Genomic DNA, 25,537 nt, shown 5'->3' with positions numbered 1-25,537 from the left:
GGAATGCTTGCCCATGGAATTGGCAAAGGAACTGAATTTCAGTGTTTAGAGCAGTCAAGTTTGCTCAGCACACAGCTGTATTTGAAGTCCAGATCTCTTCCTTTAGTCAACAGAACTTGCACAAAACACAAGTAATTTAACTGTAAGTGCTGGGATCTTACCCTGCTTTCATATCTTTGTCATGCTTTTCCATACCTAAAGATTACCCATGGATAAGCCAAGAGAACTGTGATTATGTCCCTGATGTTTGAAAAAGGCAAAATTGAGCAACCTGTAATTTAGATCTTGGCCTATTCATTTGAGGAAGAATGTAAAGCTTTATTTGGCAGGAAGGAGATATCCAATACTACCATTAAAAATGGCTTAAAAATCAATTTTTAAAGTTATTTCCTTAAAAACATGTTTTTAAAATGACATTTTACCATAATAAAATTGGTTGCATCTTATTGGGTCATTTAAAGACCTATGTATATTTGTTTGTCTCTCTCATTTGTTTCACTTGCTTCTTGACTGATCTCAGGTAAAGTTCTTACTGCATTCAGAAAGAGCAGGAAACCTTAAATGTCTAAGGCTACTTTGAACTGCTGTATTACATGGAAACACAGCCACTGGAAATGGGCCATATTGGTGATTACAACCCCTTGCTCTTAGCAAATTGCTCATGTAGCAAACCATAGCTGTTGTTATAACTTTTTTGTTGTTGTCTTTTTGCCTTTTCTAGAGCCGCTCCTGTGGCATATGGAGGTTCCCAGGCTAGGGGTCTAATCGGAGCTGTGGCTGCTGGCCTACACCACAGCTCACGGCAATGCCGGATCCTTAACCACTGAGCCAGGCAAGGGATCGAACCCGCAACCTCATGGTTCCTAGTCGGACTCATTAACCACTGAGCCACGATGGGAACTCCTGTTGTTGTAACTCTTAAATGGTTCAGCCACAATCCAGATACTTTAGTCATGCGGATCTGTAGAAGAGCGCAAAAATCATTCAGAGGCCTATGAGACATCTTTGTGGCTTCTGAGGTAACACACTGCTTCCCAAAACTGCTCCTTGATTTGGCATTGGGGAAATTTTCCAGCCTGCATGGTAAGAGGAGCAATACGTTAATTTTATTTAATAGGCCTGAGTTCATTTTACAGGAAAGGGTGAGGCTGAACAAACCTCTAATCCTGCTATGTATTAATGTACTTGGTTCCATTTCTTACAGATAATTTTTCTCAGGAGAAAAATCCTATCAGAATTGTAATTAAATTTGGACTGTGGGGGTCTTGTGAAATGTATCTTAAAACAACTTTATACTGTGCTGCCTCAATTACAAAAAGTAGGATTATACCATGGGCTAACTATGAATACACAATGGACATTTGCTCCCTTCCAAATTATAGCAACTTGACTGGATATTAATCTTGGGGATATTTTCACAAGAAGAGAGACTGCAAGCATTTCGAAATTGCTGTCCAAAGCTCACCAGTTTCTGACAATAATACCAGACTCATAAACAAAGCAGTGCAGTTATCACCTCTCTTAGTCGTAAAATGGTTATTTATTGATTTATTTTTACTGTTATTTCTGGATCTCATCACCCATAGCAAGAACCCATCTGCTATGAATTCTCTGTTATACACTTTAGTCTTGACTCACAAAAAATTATTCAAAATTCTGAAGTCTTGGGGCATGTCCACATCCTGAGAGGCTGCTTGATGTATCCCTGCTTCAAAGTTTTTAGACTCTGTGTTTCTAACAAGTTTCCAGAAAACCATACACTTTTCTGAAAATTCTCCCCTGTAGTACTATAGGATGCTGAGTTACATTCATTCTTATTTTGTTTTTAGTTTTTTTGTTTTGGGCTTACTCATGGCATGCAGAAGTTTCCAGGCCAGGAATCAAACCATGCCACATTAGTGACAATGCCAGATCCTTAACCCACTACGCCACAAGGGAATACCATTCTTATTTGTTTTTTTTAAGGAGTCCTTTCCTGGGACTCATTGTCCCTCCCTATACTATTCTCTGCCTCTTCTAACACTTGATGCCACACTATCGTTATTATTATCTGAGTAATGGCAACAGAGGAACGTAACTATGTCTAAGGGCTTGCACTCTTCAATCTGCGAACCAATTATTTTTCTGTGATGGTGATCAATAGCCTTCTGTTTGCTTTGTTCTTTAAAAGCTTATCTTAAGCAATCTTTGAAAGTCATATAAGGGTGGACATGAAAATCCAGTCTAAGTAACTTCATCTCTAAACTTTGATTACTATGCTTATCATGTATCTGGGAAGTCTTACCCAGATACATGATCAACCATTCCTAGCAAACAGTGGAATACAATTTTAATAGAGTGGGTAGTGATCTAGGTCAAATTTTCCAGTGCCAGGTTGTGTGTAGGACAGAATCCAAAACCTTAATAAAATTAAGCTATATTAGATCTCTAATGTCTCTTGATCTCTCTGGCCACTGAGAGAAAGAAATTAGATAGAACTGTCTTCCTCCATGTTCCATTTCCTTGGTCTCTCTATCCCATTTCCCACCTGTAAAACAATAGTAAAGACCCAAATCCCAAGACATTGCATATTTTTCTGCCCAAAATTCCCTGGGAAAAATATAATGATGAGTGTGCCCTGATGACTTCCAGGTCCTACGGACAACTATAAACAGAGGACAGCTGAAATCTGGCCATGGTCACTTCACTGGGTCCTCGGGGGAGGACCCAAAGGTAAGTTCCCAGCTGACTTTATCTCTACGGCACCATATAAAAGCAGGGAAGGAAGTGGCTGGAGATGTTCCAAACGATCTTGCTCTTCAGGCTAGATGCTAGTTTTTGTTTTGGAATAAGCCAGTGAAGACAGACAAAGATGCATACTCTAGGTTGGGTCTCTATATGCTTTCTGGAGTAAAGAAGTGCTTAAAATCAAGTCTTGGAGTGACTATTAAACTGGGAGAACAGGAAGCTGTGTTCTGGTCTTAGTTGGATCTCAATTTTCTCATCTGTAAAGTGAGACAATAGAACTAGATGATCTCTAAGAGGTGTTAGTAAAGTGTTGGAAGAAATCCCAAGTGGTTTCAGGTCCAACAGATAAATTCCTTGAAATCGTATGCAAACCTAAGTATGTGAGTGAGTGAGTGTGTGTGTATGTGCGTGCTTTCATTGAAGATGTCTGGACCTCCCAAACTGTTAAAAACCATTAAACTGATTTCAAATTCTAAAGTTCATTTAAGTGATATTTTAGTTTGAAGTCATTTCATTTCACTTTTCAGGATACAAGAACTTTTCCAAATGTATTATGAGTAACTAAGATAAGCAATGAGTTATGTCCTTTCCAGAGCTAATCCTCTGATGCATGTTTAAGACAATTAATCTAGACCTTGATCATAAAGTAATTTAACCAAGAAAAGCATCTGCTATTATTTTTTGTAAATTCTGAATACTTTTAGAATAGAACAATTGACTAATGATCTCATAGCCTCAGTTTATATGTGCATGCAAACCTAGATTAGAATAATTTGTCTCTAAAAATAACCATCCTTTTTTTTTTTTTTAACAAGTTTGAAGTTGTCAGTTACGGGTTATACACACATTCTTAAGGAAATTTGAAATGATCTTTAAGAATGAGTAGCTTTGAGGAGTTCCCCCTGTGGCACAGTGGGTTAAGGACTCAGTGTTACCACAGAGCCACAGCTGTGGCACAGGTCATAGCTGAAGCACAGACTTGATTCCTGGCCCAGGAGTTTCCATGAGCCACAGGTGGAGCCTGAAAAAAAAGAAAAAAAAAAACAATGAGTTGCTTTGAAATCATAAATAAGACAAAAAGTTTATTTCCCTTTGGAAAATAATCCACAAGTAACATTCCCCCCACCAAGAACTGGTGATTTATATTCTAGTAAGGATTTTGGCGTCTAAGCAATTTCACTACTTATCTGACTATGAGAACTTTCTTTTTGTATCTCTAGTCTTCAATTTCCTTTTGCACCTGAAAAATAAAGATAATGAATTTGAATGAAATGTCCTCAAAAATTCCTCCTTCCTCAGCGATACTATGGCTATCCTTGAGATTCTAAATGCCCTGTACTCAATATAGCTATCCTTGAGCTTAATAAAGAAAAGGTTCTGCTTTCATATTAGCTACTTTCTAGTCCTTTGGTTAATTAAGAAAAAAATTTTCTTTCTTGTCCTCAGTTCACCTGAATGCTCCTAAAGTCTAAACACATAAGACAGCTTTATTTTTAATAGGTTTCTCTGTTCTTTTATGAGTGACAGACGTTTCAGAATATGTATTTAATCTTCCTATAATTTTTAAAAGGCAAATTTCACTGGGGCCATTAAAGAATTCTCTGAAAAATCCAGACTTTATAGAAACCACCATCTCAGCTGGCTGAAAAGTAAAAGCTTTGTTAAATTGACTTGGCCTGGTTCCTAGGGTTTCCCAGGTATTAAGCAATATCTGAAAGTTAAGTCCATCACCTTCAGAAGCTGCAATGACTCTTTGATTCTATTGTAGTCTCATTTAGCAACTTAGTCTGTAATAATACATTTGCTAATAATATGATAAAGTTGATTATCTTTCCAAAGGCACCACAGTTATAACTTAGGATAGAATATCTCTGGGATATTGTCAATTTTGAAGTTCTCCTTCCAAGTTGGTTGGTTGCAAGGCCATTGGGGACATGTATTTCAGGTGTCACACTGTTTCATATATGATAATTTTTGTTTTCATATCTAAACACTGATGAATTAGATGGTACATTTTTTTTTCTTTTTTTTCTTTTTAGGGCTGCACCTGCAGCATATGGAAGTTCCCAGGCTAGGGGTTGAATTGGAGTTGCAGCTGCTGGCCTACGCCAGAGACATAGGAATGCCAGATCCAAGCCACATCTTCGACCTATGCCACAGCTTTTGGAAAATATCCCCCTTAAAATGTGCCATATGGAGTTCCCATTGTGTCTCAGAGGATTAATAACTTGACATAGTGTCTCTGTGAGGATGTGGGTTCGATCCCTGGCCTCGCTCAGTGGGTTAAGGATCAGGTGTTGCCACAAGCTGTGGCACAACTGAGACACAATGGGAACTCCATATGGCACATATGGCAGTTTTAAGGGGGATATTTTCTTCTAAGGTGAGCAGAGAACTTTTCATAAGGACCAATACTTATACTCCCTAAGCCATAGCGATCTATACTCCACAGGAATGTTACTCATGCATGCCTACTGTATGAAAGGGAAAGCCAGCACGTAGGGAAGATGTAGTGATTAAGGAATTATACCTGACCTCACCTGTAGTTACAGAAGCATTTGGAATTATAGAATTCTACTAAAGACAACATCTTATGATAGAAGGTATCCTAAAATATCATCTTATCCAAATCTATCATCACTTAGTCTTATAATGGGAAAGAGGGACAATGGGAGGTAACAGATTTTCTTAAAACCATATAGCTTAGTTGATTGTAAATCTCAGACTCTTTTGAATCCTAATCCAATGTTCTCATGACACATCATATATAGAAATGTGGAGTAACCGTATAAAACTGTCGTTTGTGCAGTTTTTTTTGTTTTGTTTTGTTTTGCTTTTTAGGGCCACACATGCAGCATATGGAGGTTCCCAGGCTAGGGGTCAAATCGGAGCTACAGCCGCCATCCTATGCCACAGCCACAGCAACGCAGGATCCGAGCTGTGTCTGCAACCTACACCACAGCTTATAGCAACACCAGATCCTTAACCCACTGAGCGAGGCCAGGGATCAAACCTGCAACCTCATGGTTCCTAGTCAGATTCATTTCCGCTGCGCCACGATGGGAGAGTTTTTGATAAATGGTTTCTATTATTCTTTGCCTAAATTGTATTTTACACCTAAACTGCTTTTTAATCTTTCATGAAAAATCAAAGTTAAAAGTATCAGACTGTTAGTGTTAACACAACAGCAGCTTCCACAGTTTTCTCATAACTAATGATAGCACTAATGTGGTGGCTAGGATGCTTTCACTTAAAATCAAAATGATTATTTCACTAATAAACAATTGGAAAATACTTGGAATATCCCAATTTTGTAGTTAAAATAGAGGCTTATTTTTAAAATAGAGGTAATATATTTTGGGTTAAGGAGGATTTGTTGAATACTTATTGAGCTAGAGTGTCTGACTTGTCCTATTCTTTTAAGTCCACTGGTGTTGTTTCAAGCCTAACAATAGCTAGCTCCTACCCAGTGTCAAAATACAAATAACAAATTGTAATAACTGTACCTTTAGAGAAATGCGGTATGCCTTTTAACTACTAAAAAAGGGTCAATTCTGGTGCCAAATTACATAAAGGTTGCAGTTTTGGGGACTGCAAATGAAGAGAAATGGAATACACCAAGGTAGCTGCTTGGGAAAATGAACAGTATATAATCTAGTATCTTTAATTTTATATACATGAATATAATGTATGTCAACTTTGTACATGAGATACATATTTAAACATTTTACTCAACAGATAAGAATTTACAATAGCAATATAAATGACTAAAGGGCTTTCCACTTAATATACTTAGGTTAGATCTGTACTTTAACAGGAAAGGAATTTAATAGTTTACAATTATAGAAACACTGACATTTAAAACAAGACTTTATAAAATAATTTATATATATATCCTAGCATCTATTGAAAGGAATGATTTGCATTTGTGGATGTGTGCAATGAATGGCATATTTTAAACTTTTAGGTAATAAAATAATTTAGAAGCAGTTCATGCAGTGGTCAAAGCAAGGGATGGCCATTCCTTCAAGATAACCTTTATCATTGATATCAGGTGCACACTAGGTACCATCGGGGCTCACTGGACCAAGTCTCCTTCAACAATTACTTATATGAACACCAATATACATGAGTGGATATCCTTCCTTCCATAGTACAAATACAGGTCACAACTTCTCTCAGCTGTGGGAGTAGTCAGCTTATACTTAAAGTGATTGCATGTCTCTCTAGGAGTTCTACGAACTGTATCTCTATCTGAGGTAACTAACAGAACTTCCTGGTTTTCACAACTTTACTCTGATACTTCACAGAGTGCCCCCCATGTCCGATGACATAAACATCCAGCAGGTAAGATTTTCCAGGCTGAAGACCTTTAATTGTTTCTGTGGTCACTGCTTTTTGTAGGTTTTGACTATGGAAATATTTACAGAGGACCTTCTCTGATTTCTTCCTTGTATCTGGTCCAAGGCATTGGTTTTGTTCTCTTTTCTTCTGGTCTTCATTGTAGTTATCATCCACTTCCTTTTTGTAGATGCAAAACTTGTTCCTTTCCTGGGTACCTAGCCAAGCCACGGTGGCTGAAGAACAGGTACGGAGCTTGTCGAAAGCTTTGATTCGTGTGTCTTCAGGAAGAGAGGGAAATGACTGCTTACTCGGCCTGGTGGTGGCTAGTATTTTCAACAGAGAGGCTCCTTTCTTGTTTCCTTTCAGTCGAATGAGATATTTGGCCTTCGGTTTTCCTCTCAGCTGAAACTGCCGTATGCCTTCTACATTCTGAGACAGGAGAAGTTTCCCATCTCTTCTCACTTGGATCTGCACAGCATCCAGACAAGAGTGAATAAAGAAGGTGACTTTTTGGTGAGAGGAGACTGGAGCAAATCGTAGAAACTTTGCTCCCTTCCTTTTAACAAACACATCTGTAACCTTCCCATCTTTCAGCTCAACTGTCTTCTGTTTTGCTTCTTCCTTGGTCCGGGCAAAGGTGCCCACGTAGGCAGTGCTCGTGTTGCTGTTGCTGTTGGCCACAAAGACGTCAAAGTAGTACTGCGTGTCGGGTTTCAGGTCCGAGACAGTGAAGATGTTTTTATTTCCTATGCAGATTTTCTGAATGTCAACCTTGGGCCTCGAGTAGGCATGCCGCCCCAGTTTTGGGGAAGGCTTTGTCAGGAAGCTGCGTTCTTTACCTGAGTTATCTGAAGGAAATCCAAAGTGGGCAAAGTCGAAAGGGCTGAAGTCCACACCGGGTTTTGGTGCCATCATGAAAGCATCATCTGCACTCAGCTTTGCTTCCACTGCACAGAGACTTTTGAAATTGTGCTCTTTGTTGATGACCACACAGTACTGAATGGGTTGTTTCAGCAAAGAGGCTGTGGGGCTTGGTTTCCAGGCCAAAGTGACTGTGGTGCGTCCCAGCGAGGTGACGTCAACTCTTGGGTCGTAAGGTAATTCAGGGTAGGGCTGGTCAGACTCTGGAGTTGTGGTGGCATATACTTTGAAATGTGTATCTTTCTCTGTTGAAAGAAGCTCCAACTGATATAAACCAGATGGAGAACTAGAAGATATGAAATATTCCACATCATTGCCTTTGTAGGAGAATAACTCTGTGCCTTCCTCATTAATGATCTGCTGCTTCTGCTGATCCAGAGGTTCTAGATCACCTAAAAGACATAAGAGAAGCCGTCTATGCGTAAGGGCATATGCTGTGGCTTGCCAACCTTAAATTGTGATTTTTAAGACAATTTTTATTTGGTTTTTCTCCATTATAAAAAGAATAAATGTTCCCAGTAGAAAACTGGGAGATATAAAGAAAAGACAAAAATATCATCTAATAATGTCTGATCCAGAGATTGTCCTTTATTAATATTTTGGCTTATTTCTATCATCCTTTTACATATTTTTATGCAATTGATATTATTCTCTCTTATTTTTCACTGTAACTTTATTGTCATGCATATAAATACCTAGAGAAACCTCCATTTTTCTCACTTAATATTATATCATAAAAATAATGTTGCTGGTTAATTTTTGACTATTATAATAATGTTCTTATGTATGTAAGGCTTTTATTATTATAAATTATTTCTTCAGGATACATTCCAATTAGTGGGATTTTTAGGCCAAAGACTGCAAACAGCTCAGAGACTAATCCCTACTATCAATCTACTTACTAAAAGGAATCTATCAGTTTGCACTTGAATAGCTAGCATTTTCACTAATTTCACTTTTGTTAGTAGGACTGAGCAGTCTCATTAAAAGATAGAATGCAAAGCACAGTAAGAGGACCTAATTTTCAATGTGTAGAATACATGCCCAGGAAGAAAGTAAGGACAGTATTGAAACTAAAATAATGTTTTCCATTTTTGTTACTGTTGACATCAGCTATCACACAGATTTCAGTGTGTGGATAAGTTGGAGGACCTGGAGAAGGACTGCATAGCCAGACTGGGGTTGTATCTTTTCCAGATGATCACTGCAGGTCGAGAGTGAAGTATATAAAATTTCATATTCCTAAACCATGTGATCAACACAATCAACTCACTATTCATTTTCTCAATCTCAATCTCATCACTCTCCATATGGGTTTTCAGTATCTTCCTAATTACTGCATGCATTCCCTTATCACTGTAAGTATCCAGCTTGCTAGCATCCTGTCCTGACACCAGTCTCAAGCCTTCACCCCTATAAGGGAGTAGCATCAATCCAGGGTCTTAGACAGACTATACTCCTTGTATCTTGCTATTTGCTTTCCACTATCTGCATCTTCTTTAAATGCCTAACCAAATCCTCCTCCTGACTTTCTTCTCATCCTGAACTTTCAGTGTTGCTAAATGCCTTTTTGTTCTTTGTTTCTATCCTTCATTCTCCAGAGATTGGAGACACTTATGCTTGGCCACATATTAGATTCACCTGGGGGAGGGGGGCGGGCACTTTCACCAGTCCCAGTATCCAGAGCTCACCCCAGGGGAGCTAAATCACGACCTCTGAGGTAGGATCCAGACATCAGTAGCATATAAAGCCCCCAAGTGATTCCAATGTTCAGGCAGGACTGTAAACCACAGCCAGAGAAACTGATTCACACCTCTTGCTTTTCCTCAAGCCTTCAGTCGTCCACACCTGCCTCTCTGAACCTTTTATTTTACCAAATCACCGTCATCTGATGCCAACTCCCATCTCCCTCATTTCTATCCCCGAGTCTCCAGCTTCACCTACGCATCCCTGCTGTTTTTTCTTACTAAGAGAAGGCTGCATGTCTCAGAAGACTTTCCGCCATCCATCCAGAGGTTAGGGCTGCTCACCTGAGCCTTCCCCACTTGCCTCCTCTGGCAGCTCCTGGAGGCTCAGCTTCCACTCTAAGGGTGCATCACAAGGAGTCACTGTGACTGATAATGGAGTGTTGTCTTCTTCAACCACAAAGAAATACCTGTGGGAAAGTGGACCAGTTCAGACTGGAAGTAATTCATTCTAATGCTTATAACCAAGATTATTGGAAAAATCACTTAACTTATATTCAATTAACAGAAAATAAAACTGGCTACCTGACACAAGTGATACTTTCAGCATTAACTGTGGAAGCCCAAGAACCCAAGATTCTGCAACCAGATCTCCTATCAACATAATGAGAAATAATGAAGTGATTTTGAACCAAAATGTATTGTTTGGGTATTGCTTGAGTTAAGAATCAAAATTTAACAGTTGGGGGTAAAAAAAAAAAAATTAACACAAGCCTGCTGGTGCAAAGTAAGTCACACCAAGAAGAATTTCCAGGTATGTTGTCCTATAGGCACTGATTTTCCATAAATTTGGAGATAATTTCTAAGTTAACCTGAGGGCACTCTAAGGTAGTCATTGACTCTTCCAAAAGATCATTTTCAGAGTAATGTTGTTCTAAAATGCATACTGATTTCTGGAAAAATAACACTATTCATATTTCCTTTATAGGTGATTACAAAGTATTGAGTATAGTTCCCTGTGCTAAACACTAGGTCTTTGTTGGTACATTTATGACTTTTATTCACAGCTTTACTGTTCCATATCTTTGTGGAGAGAGGTATCTAATTACTATTTGAGGAATATTTATTAAAGTTAAAGATCACTGTGTCAGTGGAAAGACACATTTCCCTATCCTTATGATTTTCTGTTGAATTAAATAACCTAATGATTTTAAAACAAAAATTTAAAAGATAAAAATGTTCTCCTCCAAGCTTACCCCTCAGATTTTTTTAAAATGATGCCTCAAAAGAACTTTTAAGGAGAATAAAAATACTGCTTATATTGCTTATTTATAACAATACTACATATTCTTACTCTGAATAATTTAGATGATTTCATTTATCGTTCAAAGTCCATAATTTTTCAAGGGAGGAAACAGCGGTTTCCATTGCAGCAAACCCAGAGCTGCTCACTGGTTTCAGGGAAAAGAATAAGCAAGTTTTATCTTCTAGAGATTGCACCTCCTGGGTATCTCCTACCTCTCTATCCTCGCCATATCCACTTCAACACCCTCTCTAAACTGACCACTGTGACCTTTTTCTTTCTCTTCACTCCACATACACTGAATTAGCAGACATTTTAGGCTTCATCTTTTTTTTTTTTTTTGGTCTTTTTAGGGCCTCACTCTGAGCATGTGGAAGTTCCCAGGCTAGGGGATGAATCAGAGCTGTAGCTGCCAGCCTACACCACAGCCAGAGCAATGTGAGATCTTTAACCCACTGAGCAAGGCCAGGGATTGAACTTGCATCCTGGTGAATCCTAGTCAGGTTCGTTACTAATGAGCCACAATGGGAACTCCCTAGGCTTTATCTTTAAAATATACCCAGAACCCATCACTTTGTTCCACTTTCCCTATTACCACCAGATCCAAGCCACCATTTTGTCATGCCTGAGCATGGCAATAGCCTTCTGACTGGTCTTGTTTCCATGTTGACTTCTTAGCTTATTTACCTCCTTCTAGGAGGAGATAATCCTTGCACCTCTAAGTCCAAACCCTCCAAGATCTTATTTCATTCAAATAAAAGCTACAGAACTTACAATGATTTGGGCCCACAACCAAATCTCTAAACTTGCCTCCTCTAGTCTTTTTCTCCTTTCATCAGTTTCTTGCTGTCTTTGGAATGTTTGTGGCATACTCATTCCTCAGGGCTTCTGCACTTGCTGTTCCTCCACCTGAGATGCTGTTCCTCCAGCTTTTGACCTTACTTGCTCAGTCACTGCATCAGCTCTCTACTCAAGCACCATCTTGCCATAGAGCTACTTTGACCCTTTAAGATATCATCTTCCTACCCATGAAGCTCTTCTCTTCATTTTTCTTCAAAGCACTTATCACTACTTGATGTATTATATGTATCATTATATGTATGTATCATGATATGTATCATTGCCTGATGTTATCTTTTCATCTCCCTCAACTAGAATGAGATCTACAAGAGGGCAGGGCATTGGGTTCACTGATGAAGACTTAGATACTAAATTCTTAATAAATACCTGTGGAATTAACTAATGAATGGGTGTGTAGCTTTTCTTAATCGTTCAGAATCTAAAACTTCTCAGGTGACGTCACTGGCATGTTATCATCCATTTTACCTTCTGTACTCAAACCACATTTCACTTCCAGATTCCAATATTAAAGCCATTGGAATACTGCTTTATCCTTACTATTATTTATAAATAAATAAATAAATTTAAAACTTGAAATACAGTTGATGTTCATGCCCTTTCTATTATATAATGTCATTTCTTCAAGACTGCCTTTTCTTACTCTTTTGGATCAGGTTCTCTCATATATTCTGTGTCCTATATTTTTCACTTTGGGCACATATTGCAATTTGTGACTATTTATATTACTATTTGATTAATATCATTTCCCCCACAAAGGCCCACTGAGGGTTCGTTTTCCATGTCATTTTATTTCCAGAATTTAGCACAGATTTCTGTATGTAGAAGATATCTGATAAATCTTTTTTTTTTCTCATCTTTTATCTTTTGTCTTTTTTTTAGGGCCGCACCCATGCCATATAGAAGTTCCCAGGCTAGGGGTCTAATCGGAGCTACAGCTGCTGGCCTACGCCAGAGCCAAAGCAACACCAGATCTGAGCCACGTCTGCAACCTACACCACAGCTCACTGCAATGCAGGATCCTTAACACACTGAGCAAGGCCAGAGGTCGAACCCGAAACCTCATGGTTCCTAGTCGGATTTGTTTCCACTGTGCCACAACGGAGACTCCAATAAATCTTTTTTTAATGAATGAATTACTAAATGAATAAATAGAACCCAAGAATCGTAACACCAACCTTATTCTAGCCTGAGGATACCTACATCTAGAGTCTGTTTCTGCCTGAAGATACAGAATCTGAATGGAAATACATGTGCTTTTTCTCCCCTTACTATTCAAAGAATTAGGAGGTGGAGGTAGACATAGGGCTGTGCAAAGACAAATAAAGTGAAGACTTTATAAAAGTAAAAAAAAACTTGTTCAGAATATAGCAAAGTTACAGACAAAATAACTAGATGGTTGGACTGTTTACTAGATGGAAACTTTATGTACCTTAAGTATCCCTAAAGATAGGTGTCACATGGTTTAATTTTAATTTGGTCAGCTTTCGGAGAGTAGAATTTTGTTCCTTTGGCCAGTTGCATAGGTGATATTAACCACATAAACACAACTGAACCTAGCTGCATTACAAAGAATTAGGTAAGACAAAATAATTTATAAAGCATCATGGGATTTAAAAAGTACTCAAAACTTTTGGTTTTGATTTTTACATGGGTAGCAGAGCTGACACTGAAGCAGAAATCAGTGTGCAAGTTCATCCATTATCTTTCGTTCTTATTTCAAATAAGAAAGTAGTTTCTTTCCCAAAGTAAGCAACTATGTCTTAGTAACTTAAATATAGGCCATAAGCAAGCAATAACAAAGAAAACAATGCTTACATTCCACAAGGTAATCATTATACATATAAAACATCAGGGAGTCCCTCTAAGTCAACATTTTCATATGGAAGCACTTATGATTAGGCATAAAGGATAATCTGAATAAACTTTAACAATTCAACAAACGTTTACTGTCTACCATGCACAGCGTACTCATGGAAGGGAGCTGCAATCAGAGATGACAGGGCATGATCTCCGAGCTCCAGGTATGTACTGGCCAGTGAGGGAGACAGAAATATGATAAACATGCCCCAAATTATGATGATACAGAACTGAGGGATAAACACTCCATGAACCATTTAGACTTTGGAATTTATGTATAAACATAGAATAATTAATGAACTTGTTGTATTTTGCAATCCTCTGCCACCAAACTTTATCTGGAATTGCAACTTTAGTTATAATATCAACAATGTCTATGTCCGTCTCCCGCTACATATTTCCCCCTAGAAATGATTGTGGTCACAACTCTTTACCTAGTATAAGTTAACATTGCATCCAAATGTAGATATCAAAGTCCCCAATCATTATTTGTGGGTGAAAAAGAGACCAAAAGAATGAACAAAGGAAAGAAATAAAGACGGAGGGAGGAAAGCAGTATGTGTTGTTTTGAAATATCTTGTAATAAAAACATGGGCTTCAAAGAAAAAAATGTTAATTTTAAGACAACTCTTAGAACTAAGACTTACTTAATTTTTAAGAGATTGAAAATTAAGGATAACCTTTTTATTTAAGTAAGTGATATGACTGCATAATGAGGAATCCTATATTTTAAAGAACACTGCAAAGCAGTACACAAAGCACATTTAGGAAATCAAAGTAATTTTTAACAAAAAAATTTTGTTCACTCAAAAATTTCAAGAGACAAAAGAATATGAAAAGCAAAATGTGTTCAGCATGAATTCAGCTGATATTTAAGGCTAATTTGAATCATTAGGACTGCCTCCTCTGCCCTTCCCTGTTTTTACAGACTGAGCCACTGTAAATACCAGAGCATCGAGTTTCCTTCAGTGTAATCATCCTTGCATTTTGTGTCTTCACTCTTAGGACTGTCATCAGAAGAGTCATAATTCTTTTATGTATCACTGACAAATCAGTTCCTAATCCATTACATTCATTCTATCAAATAATTTCATTCGGGTGGTGCTGAAATGACCCAAACAATGGGTCACACCAGTCAAAATATGAAAGCCGATTACTGACTGTCATTCAGACTGACCAGAGGGTAATATTGACAGTGTCATTCAGTGGAAGGGGAGCACTACCTGATATTATTGTCAATCAAAACTGAAGTGACAAGAGAAAGATCACCTGATGATTTGACACATCTCAAACTTTGGAAAATAGATTACTGATGATGTGACACAGTTTTATCCTTTGGAACGCCAAGGCACCCCAGGTTAAAAGGAGAAATAGTTCAAATTATCACAACAATGTAAATCAATGATACTTCATTAAAACTTTACAAAATGAAAAAAAAGAGAAAATATGAAATATGATAGAGAGGAGTTTGGGCATTGCAAAATAAGTAATTTTAGATATAAAGAGTTTACATGATATATATTATTTAGTTAGTTATACGATATATATGTAATTTTTTAAAAGTCAAAATATTTAGAAGCATTATGTGAGCGCCATTTGTTGATTTGGAGTGAAGGTAAATGAGCAGCCAGTTTTAATCCTTGTTTGGTAAGATGCTTTCAGAACCCAATCATATTGATTAAAGAAATATTATCCTTACGAATCAATGCAAACCCTTGAAGAATCACATGTATTCAATTAATTCCATTAACCCTCTAGAGTCATTCTCAGAAATTTCCTACTGTCCTGAAAAAAACAATCATTCTAAAACATAAGACATGCAAGGATTGCTCTGTCCACCCCAAAGGAGATCACAGTTAGCAAGAATCAAAGAGCCTGTACATAACGACTAGTAGTTGCACTGCCATTGCTTTTCTTACAGAGAGAAAAATAGGCAATGCTATACAGAATTTGATTGCAAATTATCTAAAGTAAATCTAAAAGGCTCCTTTCTTTTTTAAAGACACCTTTATGAGCTTATTGATAGAGGAACTACTGCAGGGAGAATACCTTTTAGGTGTGTCTCTAAAGAGATAACTGTTAATTTCAGCTCCATCTGGAATTACTGATGAATCATGAAAAAATGCCTTGTCCCGAATTTGCATCTGGAAGAGTTCCTCATCTCGAGTGGGTAACTTCTGGGTCTTTGAGCTGAGTGGTAATAGCAGCCACAGCATACACCAGTGGAGAGGCACCATCCTGGGGCAACAGAAAGAAATGCTTACATTAATTCTATAGGCAAAACACATGGGCAAGTTGCAAACTTTCTAAAGGGTTACCACTACTTTGGTTTTGACAGGAAAAGCTGTACTGTGTATTTTGGATATAGGTACATGATCCTGAAGGCAACTTTCCTGTTTTTGTTTTTTTTTTCCTAAAGTATTTCATTGAGTTAATAATGAATTCACCAGAATTTCAGACATTAAAAAGATTTTTGAAATGAAAGGACTCTTCGTGCATTAATTCCCTGAGTATTCAGAGAGAAAAATCCTCCTTTCATTATAGCAGAAGCCAATATGGTTATCGTAGCCAATATTGTTATCTCTACACAAATGTCTCAAATCATGAACCATAACATAAGTCACAGAGACCCACTGACAGAAAATTGCCACTGGACAGTTATTCTTCCTTAGAATTCGACTAAAGGGAGTTCCCATTGTGGATCAGCAGTAACGAATCCAACTAGTATCCATGAGGATGGGGTTTGATTCCTGGCCTTGCTCAGTGGGTTAAGGATCCAGCTTTGCTGTGAGCTGTGTTGTAGGTCACAGACATGGCTTGGATCTGGTGTTGCTGTGGCTGTGGCACAGGTTGGCAGCTGTAGCTCTGATTTGACCCCTAACCTGGGAACCTCCATATGCTGTGGGTGTGGCCCTAAAAAGAAAAAAAAATTGACTAAGGGTCATATGGATATAGAATTATTTTTATTATGCAAATCAGATTTTCATAAATCAGAGATTATGAAGTTTAACTTTCTCATAGGATAAGCAATTTGTCCAATATCACAAGGTGAGTTGTTTGTTATTGTCTCACATGACAGATTTACCAGATAACACACCATTTATATATAAACTTTTACCATATTAAAAAGCAGGCTTGGGTTGACACTTCAAATCAAGAAAGACCATTGGGAAGTTCTATAGTTAGGTCATTTTGTCTTAATCTCCAGCAGAGTTATGTATTTACCACTCCAGGAGAGTGTTTTCATTGAGTTACATTTTGGCATTTGTCACTGACTTTCATCAAAAATCCTTAAAGTATTATGGATCATTCTTTAGGGCACATTGCTGTAGGGAGGTTTTCAAGGACACCATCTTCTACATGCTTCCCTCTCCCAACAGGAAGCTTCAGGTGAGTTCTTTTCTCATCAAGTGCTAGTGAAAGGCTTTGCTTCCTTTGAGGATTTGGTGCCTGTTTTCCTCACAGAAAAAAACTCTAAGGAGTTGTTTTCCCTTATCCCTTTGACAACATATATCAGTGAGTTCTAGCATTAGGGAAATAGAGCATCTTTACAGTGAAGTACTTTAAATAGTGAAAAAGTCAAATGCAAATATTTGTGATAATTTGGAGTGATTGCCAGTTTTATTTCTAAATAGTTATTGCCACAGCTATGAGGTCACCTCTACTTAAACTATCACTTGATTTTATCTTTGGGTGCTATCAAAAATAGATCTATACAACTGAAAATATTTTTGAAGGGAATAAATTTCTCTTTTTTATGAGAGTCTAAGAAGTAGTTTTTCTCAGTGAGCTAGCTCAGAAGACCATTTAACTTACTTTTTCAAAAGTTTTCTGCCATGTGTGCTGCAGTTTTCCATATAAGATATCTTCAGTAATTAAGAGTTATTATGTGCAAAACACAGTGCTAAATTCCCTAACTGCATTATTGCATTTACTCTTCACAAAAACCTTGTGAAGCTAAGTACTATTCTTATATAAGAATAAGCCTCCTAAACATAAGCAGAGGGTGAATCGACTGCAGAGCCCAAACATTTATCCTTTATTATATCTCTTAAGAAGGCAACAACGATTTCTTATGAAAGGCTCTTATTTTTCATTCTTATTTTTCAATTGTGTTGCAGTTGAAGGTAAATTTGACAAACAGCTAAGAAACTTGAACTTTTAGTTTTAGCTCCTAACTAGAAGTGTAATTCTAGGCAATTCACTGAACATTCTGGACCTCAACTTTATAAAATTTTTGCTTGGATGATCTCTAAACTCTGAAAAGAAATGATGATTCTGAGACTAAATACTAAAATCTTGTTCCCAAGTAGCTTGTAGTTTAGGAATAAGACCAGTCTCCTTAAGTTTCATTAAATAATCTGTGCCTCAGATATCCAGATGGTTGTCAAGGTGAAATCCAAAGGGAGCTGGGGATGTAAATGGGTGCTCCCATGAAGTTATTAACAAGAGACAATGGTTTTATCTGCCAAAGATGGCTGGATGGGTCAAAATCAAAACTCAGTGAAACTATTTGAAACAAATAGGGACACAATGGAGTAAAGTGTATGGGACCTCCCCTCATAATCCTAATCCCTCCCCTCTGTCACCCTTTGTCCTGTAGCCAACAGACATGGAAAATTGGAAGAGAACTTGATATGCTGCCCTTGTAAAGAAACACTTATTATTTCAGCATAATAAAACATATTCAGTTTATTTTATCTCTGAAACTTTGCCTCCTGAGAGCAGAAGAGGCCAGATAATAAAATACGTCTCGTTAGAAATGCTTAGAATTTGGCTTTCCATATTTATTAGGAACTTAGAGAAAACATGCCATGTTAGCACTTGAGTGTGAGATACTTGGGTGTATTTGCCCTAGAATCATTCAAGGGCAGCGTTCTCTCATTAGCCCTGTTTTCCCTTAAAGCTGTCAATTGCACAGTACCTCTACATAATGAGGAGGACAAGCTGCCCAATGCCCCAGGATATTTGAGATATTTAGGTCAGCCCCAGAGTTAGAGAGCTAGATGGTTATGGCTGGTAGGGATTTACCCAGCATCCTCAGCTGCCTGTGGGAGGAACTTTCTCTTTATCAAACCAGCTAATTACAAGAGGTAAATTTTGGGTTAATAACAATATTAATAAATTTTATTGTATATGTGCTGTACACATATTCTCTCATGTAATGCTAATAACAACCCAATGATATAGGTACTATCATTTATCCCATTTCAAAAATGATCAAACTGAGGCTTGGATAGGTAAGATCACATAGTGAATACAATCCAACATGAGATATCCAAACCATCAAAAGTGACTTTAAAAATATGGTAAATATGATTATTATATATTCCCCCACATCAGCTACCTAGCAATGTAATATTTAGTAAACAATTTCAGATAATAAGATTATGCATAGTAACTGTTCAAAGACAATTCTCCATGGGCTTCTGTGATTCTTTTTGCATATTTGGGGAGCAGGAGAACTGACTGCCTTTGTTCCAGATGATCTTTTCAAGGATGTTCATGTAGGAAACAGTCTCTGAAGAAAAAGCTTCTGGAGCTAAGAGAAGGCATGATTATCACCCATTATAAAAATCCAGGTTCCCCCCAAATAGACTGCCATCAGGCCCTCTTTGCATAATCCTGTGAGAATTGGGGGTCAAGCAGCCAGTAGGAGAAAATACTGCTGCTGGGGGTCTGTGGCTTTTGCTAATGCTCTGAGCGATATGTCCTTTGTCTCTAACCCAAGAATCTCATGCCATCAAGCACCCATGAAACTATGGCAGGCTAACTTGTTAGCTTGTAAAGGAGGGTAAAGTCTCAAACTCTTCACAATTCCTTGACACTAAGATTTGATTTTATTTTTACTGGCTTATCTACTGGCTCAGGTAGATATTTTTTATTCAGATTATCATCAGTAGGGAATAGATTCCACTTTATCTTTTGCTTTCGATATATAAAATGTCACATTTCCACAGCTAAAATTCTATCAGGTCACATTTTTTTTGTTTCTGAAGCAATTTTAACCATTTTAATTGCCACATCAATTATGGGAAAAATAGGTATCTTTCAGAAAAGTCTTTAAAGTTAGTATGATCTCTTTTTATTGTATCTACATGAGAAGATGGAAGTTAACTAAACCTACTGTGATAATCATTTCACAATATATGTAAATCAAACCATCATGCTGTACTCCTTAAACTTATAGAATGATGTATTATTTTTCAATAAAACTGAAAAAAATTAGGATGATTCCCTAAACATAAGACTTTATATTCTGGTGCATTATTGTTTTCAAAATGTTATCTAATAACATTCATCTACTTCTGGGAAAAACATACTCAGTTATTAGAGAAAGTTAATAATCTGTTCAATTTGATCAGGTTATAGGCAGAATTTTTTTGGGCAAAATGTACTTAAAAGAAGCACTGAATACAGCTAATCAAAAAATAATTATACAGACATTGTGCATATTTTTATAATTTATTACTCATTGATTCAAATGTAAAGCATTACTTAAGTATTGTTGAAAAAATAGAATTTTATAGATTTTTTTTCCCTTCCAAAAAATGTTCTCTCTCAGACATTCAGTTTAATAATTAGTTACTTTAAATAAACAACTGAGAATATATTCTTCTTAAGAAATAAGCCTTGGGTAAGCCAGTCTATAAGGACAGACTTTTCTTCTAAGATTACAAAAGTGCCCTCTAATGGCATAACTTTTCCTCTTATTTCTTTTTGTTTCTTTTAGGTATCTAGTGCTTATCTAGAGCTTAAATTTACATTTAAATTAAATAACACTTCTCAGAATTTCTCTTTCAGTATCATTACTTCTGCCAAGGGCATTTGGTAGATATTTCTGAAAATGTGTTTGCACAGCAAGAAATTTTGCTATCTATCTACAATCAAGGGTCTAGTTCTAACAGAGGTAGAAAGTTGCTAGGATGACTCTAAATATTTTTATTTTGCTAGGCAGATCAATTGACTTGGTTGCACAATGATTAACAGCCCCCAAAAGTAGGTGGTGTTATACTACTGCTGAGAAACTTGACTTTAACTGTTTCGATTGAAAAGTTCTAATGAATCATGTATTGTCAGTGCTTATCTGAAACTCTGATTGTTCATCTTGTCAGAAGCCTTCTCCACATTTGGCATACTCCCTCCTATCTGACCGAGACTGAAGTGAGAAAAATGATTTGGTAAACCTCAGTTTTTAATCTATATTATTAGCAATCTAGAGTATTGAAGATGTGAGATCCTTTTATCCTTTGGAATGCCAATGGGTCCTAGCTTAAAAGGAGAAATCATTTTTGAAATATAATTGTCCAATGAGACTAATCATTATTCTATACTTAGAAAGGTGGAGAGAGCTTTAGGCACTGAAAAGTAAGTCACTTTAAATATTATTCATTTATATGATACACAGAGATTTAAGGTCAAGCTATTTAGATACATTATATGAATGCAATTAGCTGATGTTAAAGATCCATGAGCAGTGGTTCTAAAAGAACCTTTTATATATACATTATTATTATTATTATTATCATCATCATCATTTTGGTCTTTCTAGGCCCGCACCCACGCCATGTGGAAATTTCCAGGCTAGAGGTCAAATCAGAACTGTAGCTGCTGGCCTGTACCACAGCCACAGGAACGGGGGAGCCGAGCTGCATCTGCAACCTATACCACAGTTCATGGCAACACAGGATCCTTAACCCACTGGAGCAAGGCCAGGGATTGAACCCACGTCATCATGGATACTAGTCAGGTTCATTACTGCTGAGCCACGACAGGAACTCCTATTCAATTTTATTTTTCTATGTGCTGACCCCTCTCTGTCGAGCAGGTAAACACTAAACACTACTATAGCTTTAGAAGGGTGGAGAGAGGTTGCTTTTGGGTGTTTTGGACTCTGATGACTGGGGCTGCTTTTCTTATTCCACTCACCTTTACCTTCTCTGCTGGGTTCTCTGCTGCCCCACCCCACAGTGAACTGCAGACCAGTTTTAAAGAAAATGCCAGTAAAGAGCTCTAGGTATTTTTATTGTCCTACAGAGGGAGGAAGTGGGGCAAGTGATGAAGAACGGAAAGCATACAAATAATTCTAAGGCTTTATTTCCAGCATTAACTTGAACGTTTTAGTCTGTGGGGACTTTAGCATAGTGAAATAGTCAAACAGACCTGGCATGTCCTTTTCCCACAAATCTGTGGCAATACTTGAGAACTGTAAAATGGTCAGATGGTAAGCAAGAAACAAATTAAAGGAAGCTTGAATAATTTATCAATGTATCAACTAAACACCCAGGATGACTTCTATCATCACAAAAAACACAACAGGAGTTCCCTTCGTGGCTCAGTGGTTAACGAATCCGACCAGGAACCATGAGGTTGTGGGTTCGAGCCCTGGCCTTGCTCAGTGGGTTAAGGATCCAGTTTTGCCGTGAGCTGTGGCATAGGTCGCAGACGTGGCTCAGATCCCACGTTGCTGTGGCTTTGGCGTAGGCTGGCGGCTACAGCTCCTATTTGACCCCTAGCCTGGGAACCTCCATATGCCACAGGAGCGGCCCTAGAAAAGGCAAAAAGACAAAAAAAAAGGCAAAAAACAAAAAAACAAAAAACACAACGGGCCTAAAAGCAAATAAAACTTTCCCTTGGGAGTCAACAGCAGCTCATTACTGTCATTTTGCAAAAGTTATCTTCAGTTACATAGTCAACTTACTATCTTGGTTAAGCCAATTGTTAATCCACTTGGTTAACCCAATTAGTGAAAATAAAAAATTATTATTTGAAATTGTGCAAACAATGATAGTAAACAAATCTGGTTACTTCTTTTGCTTCTCTAAAATTTGTATTAAGTGGGTTTAACCACAAATCCTAATTGAGAATCTTGAGTAGGGAAATATTTCAAACCACTAAAAAGCTTGCCTTTAATATTTATAGATCACTGATTAGTTACATTACCTCACTAATTGAAGAAATTTGCAAGTCTTGTAGATAAAAAGTTCTTTCAGGTTTTCATGTAACTTTCCAAGGCTCTCTTAATAGAAGATGTCATATAAATGAAGGCACTGCAGGTTTTCTTAGCTCTATAGTTCCCTCAGAATGGCAGCCAGCGGCCCTACCTAACTGTAACACGATCAAAACAAATCCCTCCTTCCCTTTACCACCAACCACCAAGGTCCTGCATGTTCCTTGTAGAACATGTGAACATATTTGTAAAAAAATGTCATCAAGCTTTTCGGACATTACATGGTATAAAACTTAATAAGATCAGATTCATCAGTATAAATATGCCTCACATGGGATGCAATTAAAACGAAAACTCATAGTGTCATTAAGATTCACTTAAAAACTATCCAATGCACCCAATCACATGTAGGCCACAAACATGAAATAAATTTACAATGACCAAAAAGAAAGATGGGCATTCTGAATTTACTTGAGGCAAATGCATCTGGAATAAATAAAATGTAATGTTTAATTACAGGGAGTGGAAAGTGCATGATTATAATTTAGTGAGGATAATTTCAAGGAATGGTCTGCCACAGAGATTTCTGTTATTTTCTTTTCCTTTTTAAGTGCAAATATTTAGTCTTTTAACTTCTATTTTTAAACTCAAGGGCATTTGTTTTGGTTTGAGTCATCCACGCCACATCTGATAATAAATCTGAAGCATTTGATCTAGCTGTAAAGAAAAAAAAATGTAGCCTTGGTCAGGGAAAAGACCCTGTGTCTCCCAGGATCTTCTCTGTGAGCAAGGAAGGTTGGGAGTGCGTGCTTGTGTGTGTGTGTGTGTGTGTGTGTGTGTGTGTCTCTGTGCACTTTAACAGTAGAACTCCTACCCTCGAACTATAGATCCCCTCAAGGCAGAAACAAATGAAAAAAAGCTGAATTCCCAGGAGCTGTTTTGTTCTGCTATCTTTCACAAACAATGAAAATGTTAACCGAAATTAATTGGTCATTATTTTAAAAAAAATATTTTGACTTATTTTTTTAACTTTTTTTTTTTTGGCACCACATGCAGCATGCGGAAGTTCCTGGGGCCAGGGATAGAACCTGTGCCTGCCATGGAAGCAACCCCCTCTCCTGCACCCCTAGCTCCACCCCCCGCCACTGCCACTGCAGTGACAATGCTGGATCCTTAACCTCCGTGCCACCATGGAACTCCTGGTTGTTCTTATAAATACAGAAATAGCCTCTGCTGTGGTTGAAATTTTGAGGGAAATTGAGCATATCGTGGTTTGGTATATTTCCATGTTTGAAAGGGGTAAAATGAAGCAGGTAGAAGTCAAGGGCTCCTGTTCTGCGCTAAGGAGTGTTTTGCCAGCACTAGGTGAACTCTTGTTCTGTGATCACTTCGAAGACAGCTGCAGTAATTCTGACTCCTATAGCCCAAAAGAGCAGAGCCAGTGCAGGGCACAGAATCCATGGCTAAAGCTCTCTAAATGCAGGCTGTCATTACAGAGTGGAATGATTATTAAGGGTTTTAGAGTTCATTATGTCAATAATCTATGGATTAGGAACCTTCACAGACATTTCAATTTCAATGGTTCCAACCTCCTCTACCACTTCTCTAAATGATTGCCAACTTTCATTCTGGAAGGAAATTAAATTAGTATGAAAAAGCAATGTAAAATTAAAACATGCCAAAGATCTGAATAAAGTTTCCATTCTGTCATCCCCTCCCCTCTGATCCTTATGGTGTACAGTTCACAGCAGGGCCAAGGCTAGGGCCCTCCAATTTTAAAAGATGGCCAAGCCTACATAATAAGAACAGCTTGAAAGAAGATCAGATTTAAAGTAAGTAATTTTGTATTCCCACCATCATTAATGTCAATAGAAAGAATAACGAACAACTGAAGTTCCCGTCGTGGCACAGCAGAAATGATTCTGACCAGGAACCATGAGGTTGCAGGTTCAATCCCTGGCCTCGCTCAGTGGGTTAAGGATCTGGTGTTGCCGTGAGCTGTGGTGTAAACTGCAGACGTGGCTTGGATCCCACGTTGCTGTGGCTCTGGCGTAGGCTGGTGACTACAGCTCCGATTAGACCCTAGCCTGGGAACCTCCATATGCCGTGGGTGTAGCCCTAAAAAGCAAAAAAAAAAAAAAAAAAGAGTAATGAACAATAGAAATGGTCAAAATAAATGTACTACAGATAGAAAGTAGTATTTGATTCAGGAAGCTAAGACATTGTATTAAAGGAAGAAGTACATTTCCTAAAATATATCTGATAGGTGATTTGAAAATATGGCAAATTCAGAAGCAATGCAGAAGATAATGCAAAGTAAAATTGGAACAAGATACTGAATGTCCTCCTCCTACCAAAATTTCCTCTGTAGGTGCAACAGAGATAGCTGGGATCATATCCACTATCTTAGGGGAAACTATTGATTCCTGGAACAATGAAAACGCCTGGGGGAGGAATAATATGCTTGGTTGCTTTTCTTACTTTAGTTTGGCAACTAAGTCTTATTTCCTGTTGAGCTGCAACAAAATGGAAATGACTTCCTGTGCAATGTTCCCCAAAGCAGTTAACAAACTGCGCACCCCATCCTCCACAAAAATTTAGCTAAGATAGAACATGGCAGCGTGCCAGCAGCATCCAGCAGGAGCACATATTGGCCTCGAAGGTGAGACATTAATTGTTATGGTCAGCAAACACCGAGTCCCTGCTGCGTGAAACATGCTAAAATACACTGAAAGTACGACAGTACTGAAAATGCATATGTACTATTCCAATGTTTACCATCGAGTTGAGCTGATATTAATTATGCATAAAAGTACCCTCCTGTGTAGGGGTGGCTGAAATAAGTGCTTAATAGAGTTGGAATGAAGAATCACCAAGAGCTGGTGAGGG

At 37.8% G+C, this 25,537-nt stretch overlaps 1 protein-coding gene across 1 annotated transcript in view; it reads right to left on the bottom strand.

Moving 5' to 3' along the window:
• Nucleotides 1-6,352: 6,352 nt before the first annotated feature.
• The window catches only part of NDNF (neuron derived neurotrophic factor), a 39,299-nt gene continuing 20,114 nt past the window's right edge, over nt 6,353-25,537 (bottom strand). Inside the window, exons 2-4 of the mRNA XM_047799229.1 lie at nt 15,748-15,936; nt 10,023-10,147; nt 6,353-8,384 (exon numbers count right to left, since the gene is read on the bottom strand). Coding sequence (XP_047655185.1) covers nt 6,991-8,384; nt 10,023-10,147; nt 15,748-15,935 — 1,707 coding nt within the window. The 5' untranslated portion in view covers nt 15,936 and the 3' untranslated portion in view covers nt 6,353-6,990. The remainder of the gene's footprint in view (nt 8,385-10,022; nt 10,148-15,747; nt 15,937-25,537) is intronic.

This window comes from Phacochoerus africanus, chromosome 10 (genome assembly GCF_016906955.1).
Source record: "Phacochoerus africanus isolate WHEZ1 chromosome 10, ROS_Pafr_v1, whole genome shotgun sequence".
Taxonomy (NCBI): Eukaryota; Metazoa; Chordata; class Mammalia; order Artiodactyla; family Suidae; genus Phacochoerus; species Phacochoerus africanus.
The sequence above is the reverse complement of the archived record's forward strand: the minus strand, read 5'-3'. Positions and strand labels throughout refer to the sequence as shown.